General features: G+C 41.9%; 1 protein-coding gene across 1 annotated transcript in view; it reads right to left on the bottom strand.

Annotated features, from left to right (window-relative positions):
- The window catches only part of LOC128652176 (ATP-dependent DNA helicase Q4), a 394,067-nt gene that overhangs the window by 149,369 nt on the left and 223,748 nt on the right, over positions 1-20,950 (bottom strand). The window contains exon 4 of the mRNA XM_053705114.1: positions 10,157-10,286. Coding sequence (XP_053561089.1) covers positions 10,157-10,286 — 130 coding nt within the window. The remainder of the gene's footprint in view (positions 1-10,156; positions 10,287-20,950) is intronic.

The following is a 20,950-nucleotide window of genomic DNA, read 5'->3' as shown; positions in this document are numbered from 1 at the left end:
AATAATGGTATATTTTGAAAGTCCATTTAATGGCGAGAAAAACGGTATATAATATGTGTGGGTACAGTAAATGAGTAAGAGGAAAATTACAGCTGAACACAAACACCACAGAAATGTAAAAATAGCCTTGGTCCCAAACGGACAGAAAATGGAAAAGTGCTGTGGTCATTAAGGGGTTAAAGGATAATTATTAAATATATTGTGTTATAACCCTGCCATATACTGATAGCCATCTCCCGGGCGGCATGTAGTTAATGTAACCGCCGGGAGATTAGGTCTTCCTAAAGAGCCCAAGAAAGCTGATAGATTGCCCCTTCAACAGTGACAACGTCCGGTCGGCATGTTAGGTACTACATAACTGCCGAGAGTATGTACATGTGCTATCTAGAATTCCTATGAAAGGAAAAAAACATACCTGAATAAAGAGCCCATCTCTTTCTCTAAGGGCTGCTATTCACAATTTGAGTGGCCAACTTCTTCGGAATTCTTTTCTATCTTCTAAGCCCAGAAATAAGAAATGGCACTTACCTCACCATCTGCTGACAGCAAAGGCAGCTCCCAGGGGTGTGAAGTCCTACTGCTCACATGGACCTGAGGATTACAAGGAAAACACTGAGTAAGATCCCTCAGATTTTTTCCCCGAATAGGGCTGCAACAGTATATGGGAGGCGCAGTGTGAATTATGTCCCACAAGTTCCCATTGCTTTAAAGCCACCAAATGCTCTACTGTAGAGACTGATCTGGTCTAGGCTACACCCTAGCACAAAGTAGCACTCTCTGGCACTACTTTAAAAATAAACTCTTGATTGAAGAATCTATAAATAAGACCTCACTTTACCTCTTCCTATCACTAACACAGACAAAGAGAATGACTGGAGTGGGAGGGAAGGGAGGAGCTATATATACAGCTTTGCTGTGGTGCTCTTTGCCTCCTCCTGCTGACCAGGAGGCGTAATTCCACAAGTAAGGATGAAATCCGTGGACTCATCGTGTCTTTAAAAAGAAAAGCCGCCGATGATGCAGCGCCCCGCCTTGAAAAAGCCGGAGTCACCGGCGAAACATGTCAGGAGCAAGGGCATGTGGGACCCTTAATTTTTAATATTCTAGTATAAGCTAGGGCTGTTAATATGATATCTGAGCTGTCATACGTGAATACTCAGATTTGTTAGGTGAACTTTTCGCGGATAAACTCCCTGCTAGCAGGCACTGACTGAAGGTCATAATTGTCTGGGCTAACAGATGGGAGTTGGTGTCTTAAAGGTGCAATCCTTTTTGTTCTCTCAATCCACCTATTACATACACAAACTTTTATAAGTACTAACCCTCACTACAATAATGAACAGTACTGGAAGGGCTTAACCTTAGTGTTAACTATACAACAGTAACAGAATGACATTTACCTTCATGGGGTGAATATATATTCAGGCATCAATACCGCAACACTATAAGGTATTCAAATGAAGTCAAGCGACTTTAACAAACTATATAGCTCATAATATTAACAGCGTTATTGGTAAAACATACCGCACAACCCCTTATATGCTGTTGCTATACATTAACAATAATATAAGTAGCGTTTTAAGATTGATACTTTAAACAAAAGTAACTAAACCACAACAGAGTAAGTTGCTACATAGAACTGCCTTTTACAAATAGGCTTAATAACATTAACGACTATCTCTTGGTGTATAATCTTCTGTATAATCAGCTGTGGCGGATTTACATTAATGTCACAACAAGAACTAAGTCTTAGAATATGCAGAACTTCATAGTATGCTTACAAAATGAAATGCACGTATTGATAAAGACCCAAGGTGCGGCTCTAAAACAGATAAATAACATCTTAGTATGTATTATTTATAATAAGTCTGGCATCTCATATAAGTTGATACAGCATACATGAAATGGTTGCTATCTGACAAGTATATTAACCGCCAGACATTAAAGGGACACTATACCCAAACATTTTCTTTCATGATTAAGGTAGAGAATATAATTTTAAACAACATTCCAATTTACTTCTATTACCTAATTTGCTTTATTCTTTAGATATACTTTAATGAAGAAATAGCAATGCACAAAGTGAACCAATCACAGGAGGCATCTATGTGCAGCTACCAATCAGCAGCTACTAAGCATATCTAGATATGCTTTTCAGCAAAGAATATCAAGAGAATGAAGCAAAAACATAATTTATGCTTACCTGATAAATTCCTTTCTTCTGTAGTGTGATCAGTCCACGGGTCATCATTACTTCTGGGATATTACTCCTCCCCAACAGGAAGTGCAAGAGGATTCACCCAGCAGAGCTGCATATAGCTCCTCCCCTCTACGTCACTCCCAGTCATTCGATCAAGGACCAACGAGAAAGGAAAAGCCAAGGGTGAAGTGGTGACTGGAGTATAAATTAAAAAATATTTACCTGCCTTAAAAACAGGGCGGGCCGTGGACTGATCACACTACAGAAGAAAGGAATTTATCAGGTAAGCATAAATTATGTTTTCTTCTGTTAAGTGTGATCAGTCCACGGGTCATCATTACTTCTGGGATACCAATACCAAAGCAAAAGTACACGGATGACGGGAGGGATAGGCAGGCTCTTTATACAGAAGGAACCACTGCCTGAAGAACCTTTCTCCCAAAAATAGCCTCTGATGAAGCAAAAGTGTCAAATTTGTAAAATTTGGAAAAAGTATGAAGCGAAGACCAAGTTGCAGCCTTGCAAATCTGTTCAACAGAGGCCTCATTCTTGAAGGCCCAAGTGGAAGCCACAGCTCTAGTAGAATGAGCTGTAATTCTTTCAGGAGGCTGCTGTCCAGCAGTCTCATAAGCTAAACGAATTATGCTACGAAGCCAAAAAGAAAGAGAGGTAGCGGAAGCTTTTTGACCTCTCCTCTGCCCAGAGTAAATGACAAACAGAGAAGACGTTTGTCGAAATTCCTTAGTTGCCTGTAAGTAAAATTTTAGAGCACGGACTACATCCAGGTTGTGCAGTAGACGTTCCTTCTTTGAAGAAGGATTTGGGCATAAAGAAGGAACAACAATCTCTTGATTGATATTCCTGTTAGTAACTACCTTAGGTAAGAACCCAGGTTTAGTACGCAGGACTACCTTATCCGAATGAAAAATCAAATAAGGAGAATCACAATGTAAGGCTGATAATTCAGAGACTCTTCGAGCCGAGGAAATAGCCATTAAAAATAGAACTTTCCAAGATAACTTTATATCAATGGAATGAAGGGGTTCAAACGGAACGCCCTGTAAAACATTAAGAACAAGGTTTAAACTCCATGGTGGAGCAACAGTTTTAAACACAGGCTTAATCCTGGCCAAGGCCTGACAAAAAGCCTGGACGTCAGGAACTTCTGACAGACGTTTGTGTAACAGAATGGACAGAGCTGAGATCTGTCCCTTTAATGAACTAGCAGATAAACCCTTTTCTAAACCTTCTTGTAGAAAAGACAATATCCTAGGAATCCTAACCTTACTCCAAGAGTAACCTTTGGATTCACACCAATATAGGTATTTACGCCATATCTTATGGTAAATCTTTCTGGTAACAGGTTTCCTAGCCTGTATTAAGGTATCAATAACTGACTCAGAAAACCCACGTCTTGATAAAATCAAGCGTTCAATTTCCAAGCAGTCAGCTTCAGAGAAGTTCGATTTTGATGTTTGAGGGGACCCTGTATCAGAAGGTCCTGTTTCAGAGGTAGAGACCAAGGTGGACAGGATGACAAGTCCACCAGGTCTGCATACCAAGTCCTGCGTGGCCACGCAGGTGCTATTAGAATCACTGATGCTCTCTCTTGTTTGATTCTGGCAATCGATCGAGGAAGTAACGGGAAGGGTGGAAACACGTAAGCCATCCTGAAGTCCCAAGGTGCTGTCAGAGCATCTATCAGGACTGCTCCTGGATCCCTGGATCTGGACCCGTAACGAGGAAGCTTGGCGTTCTGTCGAGACGCCATGAGATCTATCTCTGGTTTGCCCCAACGTCGAAGTATTTGGGCAAAGACCTCCGGATGAAGTTCCCACTCCCCTGGATGAAAAGTCTGACGACTTAAGAAATCCGCCTCCCAGTTCTCCACTCCCGGGATGTGGATTGCTGACAGGTGGCAAGAGTGAGACTCTGCCCAGCGAATTATCTTTGATACTTCCATCATAGCTAGGGAGCTTCTTGTCCCTCCCTGATGGTTGATGTAAGCTACAGTCGTGATGTTGTCCGACTGAAACCTGATGAACCTCCGAGTTGTCAACTGGGGCCAAGCCAGGAGGGCATTGAGAACTGCTCTCAATTCCAGAATGTTTATTGGCAGGGGACTCTCCTCCTGACTCCATTGTCCCTGAGCCTTCAGAGAATTCCAGACGGCACCCCAACCTAGAAGGCTGGCGTCTGTTGTTACAATTGTCCAGTCTGGTCTGCTGAATGGCATCCCCCTGGACAGATGTGGCCGAGAAAGCCACCATAGAAGAGAATTTCTGGTCTCTTGATCCAGATTCAGAGAAGGGGATAAGTCTGAGTAATCCCCATTCCACTGACTTAGCATGCACAGTTGCAGTGGTCTGAGGTGTAAGCGTGCAAAGGGTACTATGTCCATTGCCGCTACCATTAAGCCGATTACCTCCATGCATTGAGCCACTGACGGGTGTTGAATGGAATGAAGGGTGCGGCAAGCACTTTGAAGTCTTGTTAGCCTGTCCTCTGTCAGGTAAATCTTCATTTCTACAGAATCTATAAGAGTCCCCAGGAAGGGAACTCTTGTGAGTGGAACGAGTGAACTTTTCTTTTCGTTCACCTTCCATCCATGTGACCTTAGAATGCCAGCACTAACTCTGTATGAGACTTGGCAGTTTGAAAGCTTGAAGCTTGTATCAGAATGTCGTCTAGGTATGGAGCTACCGAGATTCCCCGCGGTCTTAGTACCGCCAGAAGAGCACCCAGAACCTTTGTGAAGATTCTTGGAGCTGTAGCCAATCCGAATGGAAGAGCCACAAACTGGTAATGCCTGTCTAGGAAGGCAAACCTTAGGTACCGATAATGATCTTTGTGAATCGGTATGTGAAGGTAAGCATCTTTTAAATCTACAGTGGTCATGTACTGACCCTCTTGGATCATAGGTAAAATTGTCCGAATAGTCTCCATCTTGAACGATGGAACTCTTAGGAATTTGTTTAGGATCTTTAAGTCCAGGATTGGTCTGAAAGTTCCCTCTTTTTTGGGAACCACAAACAGATTTGAGTAAAACCCCTGTCCCTGTTCCGATCGTGGAACTGGATGGATTACTCCCATTAACAAGAGCTCTTGTACGCAGCGTAGAAACGCCTCTTTCTTTGTCTGGATTGTTGACAATCTTGACAGATGAAATCTCTCTCTTGGAGGAGAGTATTTGAAGTCCAGAAGGTATCCCTGAGATATTATCTCTAGCGCCCAGGGATCCTGAACATCTCTTGCCCAAGCCTGGGCGAAGAGAGAAAGTCTGCCCCCCACTAGATCCGATCCCGGATCGGGGGCCCTCAATTCATGCTGTTTTAGGGGCAGCAGCAGGTTTCCTAGTCTGCTTGCCCTTGTTCCAGGACTGGTTAGGTTTCCAGCCTTGTCTGTAGCGAGCAACAGCTCCTTCCTGTTTTGGTGCAGAGGAAGTTGATGCTGCTCCTGCTTTGAAATTACGAAAGGAACGAAAATTAGACTGTCTAGTCTTGGCTTTGGCTTTGTCCTGAGGCAGGGCATGGCCTTTACCTCCTGTAATGTCAGCGATAATCTCTTTCAACCCGGGCCCGAATAAGGTCTGCCCTTTGAAAGGTATATTAAGCAATTTAGACTTAGAAGTAACATCAGCTGACCAGGATTTTAGCCACAGCGCCCTGCATGCCTGAATGGCGAATCCTGAATTCTTCGCCGTAAGTTTAGTAAGATGTACTACGGCCTCCGAAATGAATGAATTAGCTAGTTTAAGGACTCTAAGCCTGTCCGTAATGTCGTCCAGAGTAGCTGAACCAATGTTCTCTTCCAGAGACTCAATCCAGAATGCCGCTGCAGCCGTGATCGGCGCAATGCATGCAAGGGGTTGCAATATAAAACCTTGTTGAACAAACATTTTCTTAAGGTAACCCTCTAATTTTTTATCCATTGGATCTGAAAAAGCACAGCTATCCTCCACCGGGATAGTGGTACGCTTAGCTAAGGTAGAAACTGCTCCCTCCACCTTAGGGACCGTTTGCCATAAGTCCCTTGTGGTGGCGTCTATTGGAAACATTTTTCTAAATATCGGAGGGGGTGAGAACGGCACACCGGGTCTATCCCACTCCTTAGTAACAATTTCAGTAAGTCTCTTAGGTATAGGAAAAACCTCAGTACTCGTCGGTACCGCAAAATATTTATCCAACCTACACATTTTCTCTGGTATTGCAACTGTGTTACAATCATTCAGAGCCGCTAACACCTCCCCTAGTAATACACGGAGGTTTTCCAGTTTAAATTTAAAATTTGAAATATCTGAATCCAGTCTGTTTGGATCAGAACCGTCACCCACAGAATGAAGCTCTCCGTCCTCATGTTCTGCCACCTGTGACGCAGTGTCTGACATGGCCCTAATATTATCAGCGCACTCTGTTCTCACCCCAGAGTGATCACGCTTACCTCTTAGCTCTGGTAATTTAGCCAAAACCTCAGTCATAACAGTAGCCATATCCTGTAATGTGATTTGTAATGGCCGCCCAGATGTACTCGGCGCTACAATATCACGCACCTCCCTCTGAGCGGGAGATGTAGGTACTGACACGTGAGGCGAGTTAGTCGGCATAACTCTCCCCTCGTTGTTTGGTGAAATTTGTTCAATTTGTACAGATTGACTTTTATTTAAAGTAGCATCAATACAGTTAGTACATAAATTTCTATTGGGCTCCACTTTGGCATTGCAACAAATGACACAGGTATCATCCTCTGAATCAGACATGTTTAACACACTAGCAAATAAACTTGTAACTTGGAAATACAATTAAATTAGAATAATATTAAAACGTACTGTGCCTTTAAGAAGCACAGAAGATCTATGACAGTTGAAAATTAATAAATTGAAACAGTTATAGCCTCAATCCTTGTAAATAACACAACTTTTAGCAAAGGTTTAATCCCATTAGCAAAGATAACAAATTCTGAAAGCAGGAAACAAATTACAGAATAAACGTTTTTTATCTCAGTCAAACTATAATTCTCACAGCTCTGCTGAGAGAAATTACCTCCCTCAAAATAAGTTTTGAAGACCCCTGAGCTCTGTAGAGATGAACCGGATCATGCAGGGAATACAATGAGTTGCTGACTGAAATATTTGATGTGTTGTAAAAGCGCCAAAAAACGGCCCCTCCCCCTCACACACAGCAGTGAGGGAGAACAGAAACTGTCAGAAAACAGATTAAGCAACTGCCAAGTGGAAAAATAGTGCCCAAACATTTATTCACTCAGTACCTCAGTAAATGAAAACGATTTTACATTCCAGCAAAAACGTTAAACATAATCTCTAGTTATTAAACAGCTTTATGTATTTCTTACAGTGTAATTCTAGTGAAGTACCATTCCCCAGAATACTGAAGTGTAAAGTATACATACATGACATTATATCGGTATGGCAGGATTTTCTCATCAATTCCATTGTCAGAAAATAAAAACTGCTACATACCTCTATGCAGATTCATCTGCCCGCTGTCCCCTGATCTGAAGTTTACCTCTCCTCAGATGGCCGAGAAACAGCAATATGATCTTAACTACTCCGGCTAAAATCATAACAAAAACTCTGGTAGATTCTTCTTCAAACTCTGCCAGAGAGATAATAACACACTCCGGTGCTATTTTAAAATAACAAACTTTTGATTGAAGATATAAAACTAAGTATAATCACCATAGTCCTCTCACACATCCTATCTAGTCGTTGGGTGCAAGAGAATGACTGGGAGTGACGTAGAGGGGAGGAGCTATATGCAGCTCTGCTGGGTGAATCCTCTTGCACTTCCTGTTGGGGAGGAGTAATATCCCAGAAGTAATGATGACCCGTGGACTGATCACACTTAACAGAAGAAATAGATAATAGAAGTAAATTAGAAAGTTGTTTATAATTGTATGCTCTTTCTAAATCATGAAAGAAAAAATTTGGGTTCCATGTCCCTTTAACAGAATAACACAAGAATTGTAGTTACAATATCTATTATAATAACCACAAAGGCAATCTGTGAAACATATTCAGTACCCCAGCTGAAAAACGACCCTACTGAGGCTGATTCATTGTGGTATTTAAATTGATCTGTTTAGAACCCAACCGACAATAGTTACTTAGCTAAGCACTGCACAATTGTGAATACTACTTGCCAGATACTAACATGAACATATAAGTACTGTAGTCACTTTAGCAACAGTAATTATTGTGATAAACATCTAATGCCAAAGATACAAACGACATTACTATGGTGGACTATTACGTTAGTGATAGACTGTGATATATATATGAATCGGCCAAGAACCAAACCTTTAATAAAGCTATTCAGTCAAGCACTTCATAATTGAATCTTGGCAACAGTGTAAACCAGATTAAAACATCTATAATAGAACTATACAAAGATTGCTGTACTATTATTATATATTACAGTACATACAGTAGTAAAACTAGTGACTGTACGTATATAATAAATAGACACATAATATATATATATACACATTTGAGAACTAGTGCAAATCCGCCTGCTAGCACTTAACAGAGGCTAGTACATTGGAAACGGTTCACCTCGTTGTGACCACCTCTCGGTTTAACTGCTGCACCGTTATGGGGAATGTCAGTCTGCTTTCTATGTCAATGAAAGCGCTGGAGTAAAGAATTGGAACAACTTCCGAATAAAAGATAAAATGCTTTAATCTATTTTATCTTTTATTCGGAAGTTGTTCCAATTCTTTACTCCAGCGCTTTCATTGACATAGAAAGCAGACTGACATTCCCCATAACGGTGCAGCAGTTAAACCGAGAGGTGGTCACAACGAGGGGAACCGTTTCCAGTGTACTAGCCACTGTTAAGTGCTAGCAGGCGGATTTGCACTGGTCACAGCACAGTGCCATACATTCTGGTAAGCGCATTATCTAACAGCATACATCCACCTGCAAAAACTGAATTACGCTATGAGGCACCCTCTTTTTATCTTTGTCTTCTAAACAGTTATTTTCCCCACACTCCGGGATCAAGAGGAGCAGCCCTATTTCTCAACATCAGTTGCAACTATCGCCTACAAACATAAACTGTAAAGGCTGAGTTCAGAAGTCCAGTACGGTAGATCCGTTTGTGAATCTTATTGGCATACACCTCTTTTAAGCACAAACTTATAACTATTTGTGTAGCGCGCCTTTTGTTTCCCCTTCTGGGATACCACTACTTGTCTCTTACAGAACTACTCATTATAGCTGTGCTCAGCCATCCTACCTCTACCATTAAGGTGGTACAAATGAATAAGTCAACATCACAATAATATCAGTTTGCATCAAGCACTTATATAACTCGACAATTTATTACCAAGCCCTTTGTTTATGTTCAGTCGTATTACAATCTAGCGTGGGAGACCTCATACAGAGGCCTCACTGTTTATCCCACACATATATCATCCTAATCTACTCTATATAATAGGCTACCTGGTACGACACATCCAGGACAGGAATTTACCACCAGCCCTACACATATCTAGTTGTTTTTAATGTTCTTTCCCTTTTTAAATATATCAAATAAAGTTTAATCCATATATTGTTTTTGTTGACGTATACCCACCTATACCATTACACAATTTTTGTGAGGGATTTGAGTGCTTTGGTATATTATTTTATTGCAACTATTCCATAGCTGCTCCCGTTCAAACAGCTACAGAGTGACAGAGGTCCGGCAGGGAGCGGTCAGTAACCAGGGAACTGATATAGAGTGACAGAGGTCAGACAGAGAGCAGTCAGTAACCAGGGAATACACACAGTGTGACAGAGTTCAAGCAGGGAGCGGTCAGTAACCAGGGAATAGCTACAAGGTGACAGAGGACAGGCAGAGAGCAGTCAGTAACTAAGGAATAGATACAGGGTGATAGAGGGCAGACTAGGACCAGTGGGTGTCTGGGACAATTTTATATACAGTTTTATGTCACCTGGTGGCCAGTTTGCGCAACTGCTGAGGACCACTGTAGCAAACAATGCGGCAGGAGGAGAAAGTGGGGTGTAGAAGCTCCAGCCATTTTTGAGGATGCAGCTCCAGATAGCAGAGCAGTGTCTCAATACCTGTAAAAAAATTAGAGTAATATTCATTGTATCATTAATTATAACAAGTGAAGAACAGTCACATACCGGCCCCCAAGAACTCTACCTTATGACCACACACCAGACACCAAGAACTCTACCTTATGACCACACACCAGACACCAAGAACTCTACATTATGACCACACACCAGACACCAAGAACTCTACCTTATGACCACACACCAGACACCAAGAACTCTACATTATGACCACACATCGGCTTCCAAAAAACAGAATTTATGTTTACCTGATAAATTACTTTCTCCAACGGTGTGTCCGGTCCACGGCGTCATCCTTACTTGTGGGATATTCTCTTCCCCAACAGGAAATGGCAAAGAGCCCAGCAAAGCTGGTCACATGATCCCTCCTAGGCTCCGCCTTCCCCAGTCATTCGACCGACGTAAAGGAGGAATATTTGCATAGGAGAAATCATATGATACCGTGGTGACTGTAGTTAAAGAAAATAAATCATCAGACCTGATTAAAAAACCAGGGCGGGCCGTGGACCGGACACACCGTTGGAGAAAGTAATTTATCAGGTAAACATAAATTCTGTTTTCTCCAACATAGGTGTGTCCGGTCCACGGCGTCATCCTTACTTGTGGGAACCAATACCAAAGCTTTAGGACACGGATGATGGGAGGGAGCAAATCAGGTCACCTAGATGGAAGGCACCACGGTTTGCAAAACCTTTCTCCCAAAAATAGCCTCAGAAGAAGCAAAAGTATCAAATTTGTAAAATTTGGTAAAAGTGTGCAGTGAAGACCAAGTCGCTGCCTTACATATCTGATCAACAGAAGCCTCGTTCTTAAAGGCCCATGTGGAAGCCACGGCCCTAGTGGAATGAGCTGTGATTCTTTCAGGAGGCTGCCGTCCGGCAGTCTCATAAGCCAATCTGATGATGCTTTTAAGCCAAAAAGATAGAGAGGTAGAAGTTGCTTTTTGACCTCTCCTTTTACCAGAATAAACAACAAACAAGGAAGATGTTTGTCTGAAATCCTTTGTAGCATCTAAATAGAATTTTAGAGCACGGACAACGTCCAAATTGTGTAACAAACGTTCCTTCTATGAAACTGGATTCGGACACAAAGAAGGTACAACTATCTCCTGGTTAATATTTTTGTTGGAAACAACCTTCGGAAGAAAACCAGGCTCAGTACGTAAAAACCACCTTATCTGCATGGACCAGATAGGGCGGAGAACACTGCAGAGCAGATAACTCAGAAACTCTTCTAGCGGAAGAAATTGCAACCTAAAACAAAACTTTCCAAGATAATAACTTAATATCTATGGAATGTAAGGGTTCAAACGGAACCCCTTGAAGAACTGAAAGAACTAGATTAAGACTCCAGGGAAGAGTCAAAGGTCTGTAAACAGGCTTGATTCTAACCAGAGCCTGAACAAACGCTTAAACGTCTGGCACAGCTGCCAGCCTTTTGTGAAGTAAAACAGATAAAGCAGAGATCTGTCCCTTCAGAGAACTCGCAGAAAATCCTTTCTCCAAACCTTCTTGTAGAAAGGAAAGAATCTTAGGAATTTTTATCTTGTTCCATGGGAATCCTTTAGATTCACACCAACAGATATATTTTTTCCATATATTATGGTAAATTTTTCTAGTTACAGGCTTTCTAGCCTGAATAAGAGTATCTATTACAGAATCTGAAAACCCACGCTTTGATAAAATCAAGCGTTCAAACTCCAAGCAGTCAGTTGGAGGAAAACCAGATTCGGATGTTCGAATGGACCCTGAATAAGAAGGTCCTGTCTCAAAGGTAGCTTCCATGGTGGAGCCGATGACACATTCACCAGGTCTGCATACCAAGTCCTGCGTGGCCACACAGGAACTATCAAGGTCACCGAAGCCCTCTCCAGATTGATCCTGGCTACCAGCCTGGGAATGAGAGGAAACGGTGGGAATACATAAGCTAGGTTGAAGATCCAAGGTGCTACTATTGTATCCAATAGAGTCGCCTTGGGATCCCTGGATTTGGACCCGTAACAAGGGACCATGAAGTTCTGACGAGAGGCCATCAGAACCAAGTCTGGAATGCCCCATAATTGAGTTATTTGGGCAAAGATTTCCAGATGGAGTTCCCACTCCCCCGGATGCTCCTCCATCGCCAGGGAACTCCTTGTTACCCCCTGATGGTTGATATATGTAACAGTCGTCATGATGACTGATTGAAACCTTATGAATTTGGCCTTTGCTAGTCGAGGCCAAGCCTTGAGAGCATTGAATATCGCTCTCAGTTCCATTATGTTTATCGGGAGAAGAGAGTCTTCCCGAAACCATAGACCCTGAGTTTTCAGGGGTTCCCAGACCGCGCCCCAGCCCACCAGACTGGCGTCGGTCGTGACAATGACCTATTCTGGTCTGCGGAAGCTCATTCCCTGTGACAGGTTGTCCAGGGTCAGCCACCAACGGAGTGAATCTCTGGTTATTTGATCTACTTGTATCGTCGGAGACAAGTCTGTATAATCCCCATTCCACTGTCTGAGCATGCCCAGGTGCAATGGTCTTAGATGAATTCGTGCAAAAGGAACTATGTCCATTGCCGCAACCATCAACCCTATTACTTCCATGGACTGCGCTATGGAAGGAAGAAGAACAGAATGAAGTACCTGACAAGAGCTTAGAAGTTTTGATTTTCTGGCCTCTGTCAGAAAAACCTTCATTTCTAAGGAAACTATTATTGTTCCCAAGAAGGGAACTCTTGTTGACGGGGACAGAGAACTTTTTTCTATGTTCACTTTCCACCTGTGAGATCTGAGAAAGGCTAGGACAATGTCCGTATGAGCCCTTGCTTTTGACAGAGACGACACTTGAATCAGGATGTCGTCCAAGTAAGGTACTACTGCAATGCCCCTTGGTCTTAGCACCGCTAGAAGGGACCCTAGTACCCTTGTGAAAATCCTTGGAGCAGTGGCTAATCCGAATGGAAGTGCCACAGGTAATGCTTGTCCAGAAAGGCGAACCTTAGGAACCGAAAATGTTCCTTGTGGATAGGAATACGTAGGTACGCATCCTTTAAGTCCACCGTGGTCATGAATTGACCTTCCTGGATGGTAGGAAGGATCGTTCGAATGGTTTCCATTTTGAATGATGAAACCCTTAGAAACTTGTTTAGAATCTTGAGATCTAAAATAGGTCTGAATGTTCCCTCTTTTTTGGGAATTATGAACAGGTTGGAGTAAAAACCCATCCCTTGTTCTCCTAATGGAACAGGATGAATCACTCCCATGCTTAACAGGTCTTCTACACAGTGTAAGAATGCCTGTTCGAAGATAATTGAGACCCGTGGAACCTTCCCCTTGGGGGTAGTTCCCTGAATTCCAGGAGATAACATTGAGAAACTATTTCTAGCGCCCAAGGATCCTGAACATCTCTTGCCCCAGCCTGAGCAAAGAGAGAAAGTCTGCCCCCCACCAGATCCTTCCCAGATCGGGGGCCAACACTTCATGCTGTTTTGGTAGCAGTGGCAGGTGACTTGGCCTGCTTACCCTTGTTCCAGCCTTGCATCGGCCTCCAGGCTGGCTTGGTTTGAGAAGTATTACCCTCTTGCTTAGAGGGTGTAGAATTTGAGGCTGGTCCGTTTCTGCGAAAGGGACGAAAATTTGGCTTCTTTTTAGCCTTAAAAGACCTATCCAGATGAAGGGCGTGGCCCTTTCCCCCAGTGATGTCTGAAATAATCTCTTTCAAGTCAGGGCCAAACAGTGTTTTACCCTTGAAAGGGATGTTAAGCAAAAGCGCTCTGCGCGCCACGATAGCAAACCCTGAATTATTCGCCGCTAATCTAGCTAATTGCAAAGCGGCATCTAAAATAAAAAAGAGTTAGCCAATTTAAGAGCTTGAACTCTGTCCAAAACCTCCTCGTACGAAGATTCTTTATTGAGCGACTTTTCTAGTTCTTCGAACCAGAAACACGCAGCTGTAGTGACAGGAACAATGCATGAAATTGGTTGTAGAAGGTAACCTTGCTGAACAAACATCTTTTTAAGCAAACCCTCTAACCTTTAATCCATAGGATCTTGAAAGCACAACTATCTTCTATAGGAATAGAAGTGCGTTTGTTTAGAGTAGAAACCGCCCCCTCGACCTTGGGGACTGTATGCTATAAGTCCTTTCTGGGGTCGACTATAGGAACTAATTTCTTAAATATAGGGGGAGGACAAAAGGTATGCCGTGCCTTTCCCACTCCTTATTTACTATGTCCGCCACCCGCTTGGGTATAGGAAAAACATCGGGGGGCACCGGAACCTCTAGGAACTTGTCCATCTTACCTAATTTCTCTGGAATGACCAAATTGTCACAATCATCCAGAGTAGATAATACCTCCTTAAGTAGTGCGTGGAGATGTTGAAATTTAAATTTAAAAGTTACAATATCAGGTTCTGCTTGTTGAGAAATTTTCCCTGAATCTGAAATTTCTCCCTCAGACAAAACCTCCCTCCTGGCCCCTTCAGATAGGTGTGAGGGTATGTCAGAACAGATATCATCAGCGTCCTCTTGCTCTTCAGTGTTTAAAACAGAGCAATCACGCTTTCTCTGATAAGTAGGCATTTTGGAAAAAAATGCATGCAATAGAATTATCCATTACAGCCATTAATTGTTGTATGGTAATAAGTATTGGCGCACTAGATGTACTAGGGGCCTCTTGTGTGGGCAAAACTGGTGTAGACACAGAAGGGGATGATGCAGTACCATGCTTACTCCCCTCATTAGAGGAATCATCTTGGGCAATATCATATCTATGGCATTATTATCCCTACTTTGTTTGGACATTATGACACAAATATATCACATATATTTAAATGGGGAGACACATTGGCTTTCATACATATAGAACATCGTTATCTGATGGTTCAGACATGTTAAACAGGCTTAAACTTGTCAACAAAGCACAAAAAACGTTTTACAATAAAACCGTTACTGTCCCTTTAAATTTCAAACTGAACACACTTTATTACTGAATATGTGAAAAAGTATGAAGGAATTGTTCAAATTTCACCAAAATTTCACCACAGTAACTTAAAGCCTTAAAAGTATTGCACACCAAATTTGAAAGCTTTAACCCTTAAAATAACGGAACCGGAGCCGTTTTTACATTTAACCCCTATACAGTCCCAGGTATCTGCTTTGCTGAGACCCAACCAAGCCCAGAGGGGAATACGATACCAAATGATGCCTTCTATAAGCTTTTTCAGTGGTTCTTAGCTCCTCACACATGCATCTGCATGCCATGCTTTCCAAAAACAACTGCGCATTAGAGGCGCGAAAATGAGGCTCTGTCTATGACTAGAAAAGGCCCCCAGTGAAAAAGGTGTCCAATACAGTGCCTGCCGTTTTTATTAAAACAATCCCCAAGATTTAACAACTATTAAAAGTAATAATCTGCCAAATATACTTAGTAAAGTAATCGTTTTAGCCCAGAAAAATGTCTACCAGTTTTTTAAGCCCTAATGAAGCCCTTTATTCTTTTACTTAAACTAAGAAAATGGCTTACCGGTTCCCATAGGGAAAATGACAGCTTCCAGCATTACCGAGTCTTGTTAGAAATGTGTCATACCTCAAGCAGCAAAAGTCTGCTCACTGTTTCCCCCAACTGAAGTTAATTCCTCTCAACAGTCCTGTGTGGAAACAGCCATCGATTTTAGTAACGGTTGCTAAAATCATTTTCCTCTTACAAACAGAAATCTTCATCTCTTTCCTGTTTCAGAGTAAATAGTACATACCAGCACTATTTTAAAATAACAAACTCTTGATTGAAGAATAAAAACTACATCTAAACACCAAAAAACTCTAAGCCATCTCCGTGGAGATGTTGCCTGTACAACGGCAAAGAGAATGACTGGGGAAGGCGGAGCCTAGGAGGGATCATGTGACCAGCTTTGCTGGGCTCTTTGCCATTTCCTGTTGGGGAAGAGAATATCCCACAAGTAAGGATGACGCCGTGGACCGGACACACCTATGTTGGAGAAAACTCTATATTACGACTACATATTGACACTCAGACCTCTACTTTATCACTTCACCCACCGGTCATTTGACCTCTACAGGACCACCATACACTGGTCGAATCACTTTTCCAGGATGACCACAAACTGGCCCCCAGTCCTCAATGAAAAACCACACACTGGCCATCTGGCCTCTATTATTATTATTATTTATTTATAAAGCGCCAACAGATTCCGCAGCGCTACCCATGGGTGCAAGGATAAAAGTACAACGGAGAAACAATACAATAAAAGACAACATTTTACAGACAAATACAGGGGGAATTTAGGACCCTATTCCCGTGGAAACTTACAATCTAAATGGGTAGGAGGATGGGGAACAGGATCTGGGGACTGCAAAGGTGAGAATGATATTAGTGAGGAGATAGATGAGGGCAACTGTTAGGTAAGTGGAGTTCATTTGTTAATGAGTCAAGTGATAAGCTTCCCTGAACAAAAAGGTCTTTAGGGAGCGTTTAAAGGAGGAGAGGTTAGGGGCAAGTCTGACAGCTCGAGGAAGTGCGTTCCAGAGGGTTGGTGCAGCACGAAAGAAGTCCTGTAGTCTAGCATGAGAGGAGGTGATGGTAGAGGACGCAAGGAGCAGGTCATTGTTGGATCTTAGGGGGCGGGCTGGAGTATATTTGTTGATGAGTGAGGACAGCTAGGGTGGGGCAGCATTGGTGAGGGCTTTGTAGGTCAGGGTGAGAATTTTGAATTTAACTCTGCTGTGAATGGGAGACAGTGAAGGGACTCACAGAGAGGTGCAGCAGAAACAGAGCGTTTAGAGAGGTGGATTAGCCTGGCAGATGCATTTAGGATGGATTGAAGGGGAGAGAGGGAGGCCAGTTAGGGGTTATTACAGTAGTCAAGTCGGGAAATTACATGGGAGTGGATTAGCTGTTTAGTCATTTTCAGCACTCTGAGAAATTTTGGAGATATTTCGTAGGTGGTTGCGGCAGGATGAAGAGGAATGAAGGACAGATTTGAGTCAAGTGTGACTCCAAGGCAGCGGACTTGGGGTGATGGGGAGATAGTGGTGCTGCCAACAGTGATGGAAAAAAAACATAAATTTATGTAAGAACTTAGCTGATTAATTAATTTCTTTCATAATGGCAAGAGTCCATGAGCTAGTGACGTATGGAATATACATTCCTACCAGGAGGGGGCAAAGTTTCTCAAACCTCTAATTGCCTATAAATACACCTCCCACTACACTCACACCTTAGTTTAACGTATAGCCAAGTAGTGAGGTGTAAAATGGAGTAAAAAAGCATACAAAAAAAGAGGAACTGGAGAATAATATTGTGCTATTATACAAAAAAATATAACCACTAAAAACAGGGTGGGCCTCATGGACTCTTGCCATTAAGAAAGAAATGAATTTATCAGGTAAGTTCTTCCATAAATTATGTTTTCTTCCTTGTATATGGCAAGAGTCCATGAGCTAGTGATGTATGGGATAAAATACCCAAGATGTGGAAGTCCACAGAAGAGTCTCTAGAGAGGGAGGGATAAAATAAAAACAACTATTTTCACTGAGAAATTAAATCCACAAAATAAGTTATAAACAGAAGAGTCAAACTGAGGCATCTGCCTGAAGAACTTTTCTACCAAAGACTGCTTCAGAAGAAGCAAATACATCAAAATGGTAACATTTAGTAAATGTATGCAAAGAAGACCAAGTTGCTGCTTTGCAAATCTAATCAACTGAAGCTTAATTCTTAAAAGCCCACAGAGTGGCAACTGATCTAGTAGAATGAGCTGTAATTCTCTGAGGCGGAGACTGTCCCGCCTCCAAATAAGCCTTGTGAATCAAAAGCTTTAACCAAGATGCCAAAGAAATGGCAGAGGCTTTCTGACCTCTCCTAGAACCAGAAAAGACAACAAATAGACTAGAAGTCTTCCTGAAATCCTTAGTAGCCTTCACATAGTATTTCAAAGCTCTTACCACATCCAAAGAATGTAACAATTTCTCAAGAGAATTCTTAGGATTCGGACACAAAGAAGGAACAACAATTTCCCTACTAATGTTGTTAGAATTCACAACCTTAGGAAGAAATTTAAACAAAGTCTGCAAAACAGCTTTATCCTGATGGAAAATCAGAAAAGGAGACTCACAAGAGAGAGCAGACAATTCAGAAACTCTTCTAGCAGAAGAGATAGCCAAAGGAACAACACTTTCCAAGAAAGTAGTTTAAAATCCAAAGAATGCATAGGCTCCAAAGGAGGAGCCTGCAAAGCCTTCAAAACAAATTAAGACCCCATGGAGGAGAAATAGACTTATTAACAGGCTTGATACGGACCAAAGCCTGAACACAAAACAGTGAATATCAGGAAGTTTAGCAATCTTTCTATGAAATAAAACAGAAAGAGCAGAGATTTGTCCCTTCAAAGTACTTGCAGACAAACCATCCTGAAAAAAACTGTAAAATTCTAGGAATTCTAAAAGAATGCTAAGTGAATTTATGAGAACACCACCATGAAATATAGGTTTTCCAAACCCGATAATAAATCTTGCTTGAAATAGACTTAAGAGCCTGCAACATAGTATTAATCACTGAGTCAGAGAAACCTCTATGACTAAGTACTAAGCGTTCAATTTCCATACCTTCAAATTTAGTAATTTGAGATCCTGGCAACTTGGCAACTGGACATCCGGACAAGATCCGCATACCAAAACCTATGAGGCCATGCTGGTGCTATCAGAAACACATGCAATTGTTCCATTATGATCTTGGAGATCACCCTTGGAAGAAGAGCTAGAGGTGGAAAAATATAAGTTGGTAAGACCAAGGAACTACTAACGCATCTACCATCTCCGCCTGAGGATCCCTGGACCTGGAAAGGTATCTAGGAAGTTTTCTGTTTAGATGGGAAGCCATCAGATCTATTTCTGGAAGACCCCACATCTGTACAATCTGAAAAAACACATCTGGATGGAGAGACCACTCCCCCGGATGTAAAGTCTGACAACTGAGATAATCCGCTTCACAATTGTCCACACCTGGAATATGAATGGCAGAAATTAGACAGGAGTTGGATTCCGCCAAAGAAAGTATCCGTGATGCTTCTTTCATCGGTAAAGGACTGAGTCCCTCTCTGATGATTGACATATGCCACAGTTGTGATATTGTCTGCGAATTAACAGTTCTCTCTTTAATAGAGGCCAAGCCTGAAGAGCCCTGAAAATAGCACAGAGTTCTAAAATATTGATTGATAACCTCACCTCTTGAGGTTTCCAAACCCCTTGTGCTGTCAGAGACCCCTAGACAGCTCCCCAATCTGAAAGACTTGCATCTGTCGAGACTACAGTCCAGGAAGGTCGAACAAAAGAGGCCTCTTGAATAATCCGATGATGGTCCAACCACCAAGACAGAGAGAGTTGAATGTTGGGATTTAAGTATATCAGTTGTGATATCCGAGTATAATCCCTGCGCCATTGATTCAGCATGCAAAGCTGCAGAGGTCTCATATGAAAACGAGCAAAAAGGATTGCGTCCAATGCTGCAGTCATGAAACCTAAAACTTCCATGCACATAGACATGCATCGAGACTGAAGGTTTCGACAGGCTGAAACCAATTTAATTTGTCTCGTCTGTTAAAGTATCTATTTGGAAACCTACAAAGGTGACCTTTGTCTGAGGAATCAAGAAACTCTTTGGTAAATTGATCCTCCAACCATGTCTTCGAAGAAACAACACTAGATGATTTGTGTGAGATTCTGCTAAATGAAAAGATTGAGCCAGTACCAAGATATCGTCCAAATAAGGAAACACCACAATACCCTGCTCTCTGATTACAGATAGAAGGGCACCAATAACCTTTGAAAAGATTCTTGGAGCTGTCGCTAGGCCAAATGGAAGAGCAACAAATTGGTAATGCTTGTCTAGAAAAGAGAATCTCAGAAACCGATAGTGATCTGGATGAGTCAGAATATGAAGATAAGTGCCCTGTAAGTCTATTGTGGACATGTAATGAATGACCTTGCTGAATAAAAAGGTAGAATAGTCCTTATAGTCACCATCTTGAAATTTGGGACTCTTACACAACTATTAAAAAACTTCAGATCCAGAACTGGTCTGAATGAATTTTCTTTCTTTGGGACAATGAATAGATTTGAATAAAACCCCAAAACCCTGTTCCTGAAGGGGAACTGTTATAATTACCCCTGAAAGCTCCAGATCTGAAACACACTTCAGAAAATCCTGAGCTTTAAAATAATTTGGTGAAACGTGAGAGAGAAATAATCTTCTCACAGTATTTTCTGAAACCTATTTCTCACGTTTTTTTCTGAATCCTATTTGATACCCTTGAGAGACAATGCTCTGAATCCACTGATTTTGAACAGAATCTGCCCAAATGTCTTGAAACAATTTCAATCTGCCCCTCACCAGCTGAACTGGATTGAGGGCCGCACCTTCATGCAGACTTGGGGTCTGGCTTTGGTTTCTTAAAAGTCTTGGATTTATTCCAACTTGAAGAACAGCTTCCAATTGGAACCAGACTCCTTAGGGGAAGGAGTGGTTTTCTGTTCTCTATTCTGACGAAAGGAACAAAACCGATTAGAAGCTTTAGATTTACCCTTAGATTTTTTATTTTGAGGCAAAAAAACTCCCTTCCCCCGGTGATAGTGTAAATAATAGAATCCAAC

Source organism: Bombina bombina, chromosome 3, assembly GCF_027579735.1.
Source record: "Bombina bombina isolate aBomBom1 chromosome 3, aBomBom1.pri, whole genome shotgun sequence".
Classification (NCBI taxonomy): domain Eukaryota; kingdom Metazoa; phylum Chordata; class Amphibia; order Anura; family Bombinatoridae; genus Bombina; species Bombina bombina.
This window is presented reverse-complemented; position numbering and strand designations above follow the sequence as displayed.